General features: G+C 34.2%; 1 protein-coding gene across 1 annotated transcript; it reads right to left on the reverse strand.

Annotated features, from left to right (window-relative positions):
• Window positions 1-242: 242 nt before the first annotated feature.
• On the reverse strand, window positions 243-2,316 carry LOC145579116 (large ribosomal subunit protein eL22y). Its single transcript, XM_081636389.1, has 3 exons — window positions 2,253-2,316; window positions 1,916-2,182; window positions 243-710 (listed from the first exon to the last, which is right to left on the reverse strand). Exons 2-3 carry the CDS (start codon window positions 2,146-2,148, stop codon window positions 566-568), a joined length of 378 nt encoding a protein of 125 aa, XP_081492515.1. The 5' UTR covers window positions 2,149-2,182; window positions 2,253-2,316; the 3' UTR covers window positions 243-565.
• Between the last annotated feature and the right edge of the window lie 6,508 nt (window positions 2,317-8,824).

The following is an 8,824-nucleotide window of genomic DNA, read 5'->3' on the forward strand; positions in this document are numbered from 1 at the left end:
AATAAATCAATCATGCATTCATATGCCCATTATTTTCGACGTTCTTTTTAACAGACCTTCATGTTCTTCGGTTAGTTAATATTCGTGTTCTTTCAGCCTTTTTTAGGACTGCAAGCACCCTGCGTTTCATGTGATAGGCAATCTCATTTTGTACCGGGTGCACCTTGGGTGTACTAATCAAGAATCACAATATCACAAGAGCATGTTAGCATACAATAAACACTGTTTCACACGCATTTAAATAACTGCCAAGAACTTATGTCCCTTCAAAGAGAACAAACAAGCTTCCATGAAAGATCACATGATAAAATCACATAATAATCTACAAAAAAAACTCTTCCTACTCTTCAGAGTAACTCCATCCACAGAAAGTATGGTGCAGTTAAGAGATTCCAGAAACTAAAACTGAAGATATGCAGATAATTCTAATAAAAAACAAAAATAAGTGTTGAAAAAATATCTCAACTGATATGGTGTCAAATGCATAGAATCGTTTTTTCCTCCCAAAATTATGAGATCTGACTCAAGGAAAATCACCATAGCTCAAAAAAATTTTTCTAAAGATCTAATCTTCTTCTTCAGCCTCGTTCTCGGCAATGTTGAAGTACCTCAACTCGTACACATTACGGTCCTTGTTGGAAGCAATGACACGAAGCCAATCCCTAACATTGTGCTTCTTCAAGTATTTCTTTGTCAAATACTTCAAGTACCTGAAAATTAATTTAAACCAAGGTTACTCAAAATTCAAAACACACATTCACCTTTCACGGTTCACACATCACTTTTATAGGCTAACATCTGCTTTTACAATACTGAATAAGTTCATTCAAGTGTAGCTAAACTCTACAACAGCTAGTAGACTCAAAACGAATGCAAAAACAGCAACCTAAGCAATGTAACACATAAATTACCAAACTCATTCCAGGTTATACAACAGAGGTGATGACGCAAAAATGGGGAAAAAAAAAAAAATCCTTCTCACAGGAAATACATCAACCATCTTTCAAGTTCATTTATCTCAATACTTAACCACCACTTCAAACAGCAGGCCAAGAAAGAAGGCAAAACAGCAACACCAGGCAATGCTACTCATAAAATACCAAGCACATGGGGTCAAGAAGAGGTTCAAGGTAATGCAACAGAGCAGGTGGTCGACATAAAAATGAACTAGAAAGAAAGCAAAAACAGCAAAAAGCCAACATCAATTACACACTGAATGCATGGTGGGGAAGAAGTTCAAAATGGTAGAGTAGGCCAGCTGTCGATATGAACCTAAATTGAATGATCAGGCTCAGTGCTAAATATATTCAGCAATCTTAATAAAATTAAAATGCAGCATACATTATCAGATTAAATTGCAGCATACATTCAGCAATCTTAATAAGATTAAAATATAGCACATGTTATAGGAAAAATGCAGCATATATTCAGCAAGATTAAAATCCAGGCATATATTCTGCAAGATTACAATGCAGGCATATTGCATACATTCAGCAAGATTGAAATGCAGGCATATTCAGCAATAGATTAAAATACAGAAGTTGACTAACATACCAATTGCATAAATCCTGAAATAAAATCAAGTAAAATACAGAATAATCAAGCACTAGAAAACTTATCTAAAGGCTTACCCACCAACAATTTAGAACAGCTCAATAACAGGACAATAAGAAAGGAAACAGGCCAGAAAAGCACAATAACATAAAAGATACATAGCATCACAAACATGAATTTCTGAAAAGTAAATAAAAGACTATCAAAGAAAACTACCAATTAATCTAAACATTAAACCCTAAAAGGCTAATACTTCACCAATTTCCCACAAAAAAAAAAAAAAAAAAATCAAAATCAAAACCACTAGTGTATTACATAAATAAAAATAGTACTATAAAAGTAAAAGAAGGAAAAATGAAACCTCTTGGAGAAATTGCTATCAGAATTGACAGTGATCTTGTTCTTCTCACGAGTAACAGTGACGGAATCACCGAGAGCACCGGCCTTACCACCGACCTTAATTCTCTCCTGAAGAAACTTCTCAAGGGAAGCAATGTCCATGATTTTGTCTTCAACAGGCTTAGCGCAGTCGATGGTGAAGGAAGCTCCCTTCTTCTTGCCCTTGGCACCTCCTGCTGCTGCTCCTCGACTCATTTTCTCTCTTCTGGGTTTCTCCTTTCACGTCGATCTGCAATAAAAGGCGTTAGTATAAGCGGCGGTCGAGTATGGAAGAGAGGGAAGAGAGGGAAATAGAGTACCGGAAGTGAAGCTCTGAGCGGCCAAATGAGAGAGAGGATCAAAAATAGGGTTAGGTTTTTATTATACAAAAATGCAGGAGAGTTGGGCCTTCGTATATACCCGACCCGGCTCATTTTAGACGGGATTTTTCCAAACAAGTTTTTTTTTTTTTTTTTTTTTTTTGAATAAACGAACTAATATATCTATATACTAGTATATCTATACTTCTATATAGCGTTCCTAATAGGGGTGTCCATTATTCGGATAAAAACTGAAATCCAATCCAATTCAAACTGAATTATTAATTTGGATTGGATCCAAATTTTAAATCGGATCGGATTGAAATTTTTTTAAAATTCGGATTTTCAAATCGGATCGGATTGACCTTATTTGGATCCAAAAAACCGAAATATGAAATCATTCCTTAACAAATAAGGATACTTTATATTAATCATGTAAAATTATGTTGATAATTACATTAATATAAATCATGTTTTTAATATTTGTATTAATCATGTACAACTATGTATTTAAGACTAAGCTTTTTATAATTGCATTTTTATTTTCATAATCATTTTGGTACCTAAAAATTTTCAACGCATTTTGATTCGGATTTTCGCATAACTGAATTTTCATTCGGATTGGATCTGATTGGATTCATGAGAAATTCGGATCGGATTGGATTTAAAATAAAAAATCGAATAGACACCCCTAGTTCCTAATATAGAATATGAACCTCATGTCACCCTTTTTAAGGTCTTTTAATATGTCATGTCACTAATATGTGTCATGTGTCACTTATTTTAGAAGAATAAACATGTCACGTCACCCCACACAACAAGAATTAAAACGTTACAAGATTTACCACCTTAGTTATCAATTTATTATGATTATTTACACAATAAAATTATATGAAGTATATAACTTGAATAAGATGATTAGTCCTTAATTTATTGTACAAATGTAACATATCATAAGATAATGTAATAGCTTTGATTTTGAAGTATTAAAAATTGTATTATTTGTTGATTTGATGAAAAAATATAATAATTTTATTTTTCTATTAAATACTGTATTAAATAGTTGTTGAATAGTTTTAATCATAACATACAAAATATTGAATATGATTCTTCTAATAGAAATTTTTTATCATCAGAATGTTAAACTTTCAAGATGATTATCCATACACTAAGAAAAAAATTGTCGAACGTGATTACCATATTAAACCACAAACTAACAATCGAGGCATTGCTCGAGCCACACACTAGTTAATATAAGGACAAAGCGTTCGAGAGTACATAAGGAGATATCTCCGTGGGATAATGATTGAACCACACTTGCTCAGTTCCAAAAGGGACAACTCTAGAGAGGTGATGAGCAACAAAATTGCCCTCCCTCTTTACATGTGACCAACAAAAAGAATTGAAAGAACTACTAAAGTAGAGGATGTCCTCTAATACACCATCAAAGTTGGAAAAGAAAATGGTTGCCTTTGATAGGCTATTGATGAGGAATTTGGCAATCAGACTCAAGAACCACATTTGCGAGCCCCTGTCTTCTAGTACTTCCCCCTTATGATAACGAGCCACTACAACCATACCAACCCAGCCCTCCTCAGCTAAACTTACGTCAGACTTGAGCTTCACTATCCCCTACACCCACCTAGAGGGGTTGTTTGATTGTCTTCGCTCTCAACCTAGTACCATGGATCTTCTTTGTATAACTACCAAATTCATCCACCATTTGCTCCATTTTTGCTAAAAGAACATTGTTTGGGGTAGTAGCTCCTTCAAAAATCTTTTTATTTCTTTCAGCCCAGATTATCCATGCTAGAAATGTTAAACCCCCCCCCCCCCAGCCCCATCGGGGGTGGAGAGGGGGGAGGACCTTGCCTTTGCTACAATTTAACATCCTTATTCGATCTTCCACCTCAACAACAAATTGCAAGACCGAATTCCACTTGTGTCATTTAGTAGACCCCCACTTCCACTCTCTTCCCACAATTCTTGCACACACTCACAGTCAAAAGCGCATGACCAGAAGTCTCCTCTACCATCCCGCACCATGGACATTCAATATTGTCAATTAAATGGCGATATTTTTAATAAAGCTCTAGTGGATAAAGTGTTTGTACATTGTCATAGAAGTGACGAACCTTTAGGGATGCTTCAAATTCCCTAATTTTCACTCACGCTTGATGAAAGTCATCTAAATTGTATCCTTTCCCCAACATGTACATTGTTTTTGCCGAATATATGTCATCCTTTGTAAAAGCCCATGTAAGTACAACTTTGGTTGTCATCAAGTTCACAGGGATTGATAGATACATTTTTATTGCACTCATTAAAAATTTCTGCAATAATCTCAGATCTCCACTCCTTAGTCTGCTCATCAATAAGATCACTCACCGTGGTGAAATCCCTCTACTTCTAAACTTGTCACAACTCTGTCCTCCAAATCTGCTACCCAAGGTTCATGCCAGATTTTCACCTCCTTGCCACTCGTAATAAGCCAAATACTCCTCCAAGAGCAGGTACGCCCCAAACCTCAAGTAAGCATCAAGAAAAGTGAACCTTCATTATGAACAAGTCTCCACGCTTGTTTTCCCAAGATAGCATCATTAAAAATCTCCAAATCTTTAAAGTTAGTTAAATATAGTCATGTTATGAAATATAGTTACGAACGTCCATTATGCATAATTTTGTAACCCCCTTAACATTATTACATCCATTAGTATCCCCTTGTAACTCCCTTTGTCTTATTGTTTCCCATTGTAACTCTTACTTTATTGTGACTCTTCATTGTTCTTGGGGAGTTATTATATTTACTTGTACATGTATAAATACTAGTCATTGCCTAAATGAAGGTGATGGACAATATAATATTCTCTATACATCTTCTACAATATAAGTGAAAGCCGAGCCGAGCAGAGCATATTTCATTATTATTCTTATTAAATATTAATTATTATTATTAAATATTATTTAATTATTATTATTATTATTATTATTAAAAATTAATAATTGTTATTATCTTTAAATATTATTTTTATTACAAAAAATCAATTATTATTATTATTATTATTAATGATTATTATTATTACTATTATTATTATTATTACAATTATTATTTTTATTTTTATTGTTATTATTATTATTAAATATTAATTATTATTCTTATTATTATAATTATTAAATATTAATTATTTTTATTATTATTAAATATTTATTATTATTATTATTAAATATTAATTATTATTATAGTTATTAAATATTATTAAATATTATTTATTCATTATTATTATTAAATATTAATTTTTAATATTATTATTATTAAATATTAATTATTTATTATTATTATTATTAAATATTAGTTATTATTATAATAATTCAATATTAATTATTATTATTATTAAATATTAATTATTTATAATTATTATTAAATATTAATAATTATTATAATAATTGAATATTAAGTATTATTTTTAAGCAAAGTAGAGTAGGGCAGGGTAGGGTAGAGCATATTGAAGCAGAATAGAGCAGAGCAGATTTCAGCAAAACATAGCAGGACTTAGCAGAGTAGTGCAAAGTAGTGTAGCTTTAAAGAACGGGGCCTTAGTTAATTGTATGTCTTGCTGAAAAACACATGTTGACATTCTTATATCATATATGCATGGCCATGCATGAGCAGATTGTATAAAGTGATCACTAATGTTGTTAGAATGATTAATGATGAGAAGTTAAATTTAGAAAAATTATTGGATGTGATAAGTTAGGCCATCCAGGTTCAATGTGCTCATCATTATGAAAACTTGAACTTTTGTTTGATATAAAGAAAGAGCAAATTCAAGTTTATCAGGTTGAGAAACATTAAGGGGCCTTTTAGTACTTTCAGCTATAAAGGTAAGGGTAGTACTGTCTTTTTTGGTTGAAGGGGTTAGACGATGTTAACTCTACACAGTTGACGATCGTTTGAAGGCGTTACTCTCTTTCCTCTGTCAAATTTCTCTATCCTCTGTCAAAATTATCAATCTCTCTCTCCTCCTCCTCGCTCTTAGTATATTTCAGTTCGGTAACAATCTTTCCGGTAGATGATTTTTGATGGTTGATTTCCGGACCCCCTATCCACGTCGCTGGAGTTGCGTGAGTTTTACGGCAGCGGTAGGATCACGCACCTGAAAATTTGATTTCCATAAATAACATTTCAAATTTAAGCTCAATTTACAATTCCACGCAGCTCAAGTAACCAAGTACAACCAAACCCAGAATCCAAAACAAGAAATTCGTAATGCTCCAAATACAAAATAATTCCAAAACAAGGTCCTAAATTAGTACGAATCAATAAGCATGGAGAACATACCTTATAAGTCCTGCAGATCCATTTGTTCCACTAACGCTCCAATAATCGCTGCTATGCGCTTCGAGGAGTTCCAAATACTCACTCTATCTGTAAATTTTTTTTTTTTTTTTTTTTGTAGACTATTTTTTTCTCTCTCTAAATACAGTGTTTGGATTATTAAATTGCTTTTCGCAGAAAACTAGGTAAAATAATTACGAAAATGCTATTTGATAAACGTTTGTTGTTTATCACTTTGAGAAACCTGGGCGAGCTCATAAAGAAATAATGTGCTGACTTTACTTTATTCATATCACATGTATATATGGACTAAAAGGCAAGACATGACATGAACATTATTCAAATCATGTGATTTTCATAGTTTGATTGAAAAAAAAAATCAAGAGATACAATAATAGTTTTGAACAACTTTGTATGCAAACCAAGTAATATGTGACCAGAAGTTCACCATGATCAGTGGCAGATCTAGGATTTTCGAGCTTGTGAGTCACCCTAAATTATTGATCCAACGCCACCGATGCCTACATCTCTGCCTAAGAGTCTCCCTAACACACTACAAAAAATGAGCCGTATACCGATGGTCAAACATACCAAAACCCATACTAACCCCAACCCCATACGGTCATACCCTATACGGCCATACCCCATACTAACCCCCTACCCCCTGCCACCACCACCAAAAACCTTACTGCTGCCCCGACCACCTCCCTTTTCACCTCCAACAATCGTGAACAACTAGCCACTGCCTACCACCACCAGCCACCGTTAACCACCCACCACCACCAACCAAAAATCACCATAATTTCAAAAATAAAGAAAAAAAACCCATAAAAATTCCAAATCTAAATACAAAAAAAATGAAAAAAACGCAAAAATACCATATATGCAAACCCACAAAAATCACACAAAAAACCCACAAAAATTAAACATCAATCAATGAAATCAACTACAATAAACCGAAATGCAACAACAAAATCAAAATTAAACCACCCATAAACGAAATCAACCCAAAAAATCAACATACCTTTAAAATTTCATCTTTTTTGGGTTTTAATGGTCAAATTCAACCAATTTTCATGGACGAGATTGACCTAAAAAACCGTAAAATTTGAAGAGAAAAAAAATGAATGCTCGTGATTGTGATGCAAAAAAAAAAAAAAAAAAGGTAGGTCCTTATGGTGGTGGTGATTTTGATGAGGGAGAAGAGGGTGAGATAAAGAGTGCTAAAAGAGGAGAAGGAGGAAGGAGAGGATAAACGTGAGAGGAGAGAAGGAGAGAGAAAGGAGTGAGAAGGGAGGAGAGAGAAAGAGATAAGCTAAGGAATGTCAGTTAGTACTAAGTGGCCTTAGTGCTTCACGGAGTTCGCACGTCTTTCTTTTGTTTTTTAATTAAACTTAATTATTTTTTTTCACATTTTTGAGTCATGTGCATCACCTTGCACCCAGGTAGATCCGCCCCTTACCATGATAAAATATACTTCCTTTGTTTCTAAATAGATGACCCATAGCTCTTGGCACACATTTTAAGAAAGAAGAGAGAGAAAGTGTTGTGAGTAGCTTAATAACTTTGTTAGGTAATAAAGCATAATTAATTAACCCACTATCCCAGAACCCCACATCACACCACCGACACTCAGATACATTGAAGCCAAGAATACTTCATCCTCCCTCTTGCCGTCATGCGTCACTTCCATGACCACCTCCCCACCATAATTCCTCTCTCCTTCAACCAAGGTTCCACCTATTACCCTCTTTTTCTTTCATCCTCTTTCATCAGATCTACCCAATTCTTCCTTTCAATTTCCTTTTTTCATCTTTTTTTCTCTTCAACCAAAAATAAAGAGTGGTTGGGTGAAAGTGGTGGTGGGTTATGGATCTAATAGTTAGAGGGTTTGAAGAGAGAGAATATAAAGCTAAGGTACGGCGTTGGTGGTGGTGTTGGGGTGATGATTTTCAGTAGTGGGTATGTGATTTCTGATGAGTAAGGATCGCAGAGATGGATATCGATGCGTAGGGGGTACAATTTATGATAAAGGTAGCATATTTTGGTGGGGTTAGGGTGGTAGATTGGGCAGTAGGGCAACGAATTGATGATTTCCAGTGAGTTGTGGTAGCACATTGTGATGGGTGGTGATTTTAGGAGAGGGTAGTGGTTGTACGGTGGAGAAGGTGGTGGCTTTCTGCGGTGGTTTGTTACACAATGTGGTGGAAAATTTCAGTGGGTCAAGGGTGGCGGA

The sequence above is a fragment of the Chenopodium album genome, chromosome 14, assembly GCF_948465745.1.
Source record: "Chenopodium album chromosome 14, dcCheAlbu1.1, whole genome shotgun sequence".
NCBI lineage: Eukaryota > Viridiplantae > Streptophyta > Magnoliopsida > Caryophyllales > Amaranthaceae > Chenopodium > Chenopodium album.

Excerpts from the sequence above, each read along its gene's own strand:
- LOC145579116 (XM_081636389.1), bottom strand. The coding sequence starts at position 2,148 with ATGAGTCGAGGAGCAGCAGCAGGAGGTGCCAAGGGCAAGAAGAAGGGA. Across the intron at positions 711-1,915 it reads GATAGCAATTTCTCCAAGAG|GTACTTGAAGTATTTGACAA; the intron begins GTTTCATTTTTC and ends ATTAATTTTCAG.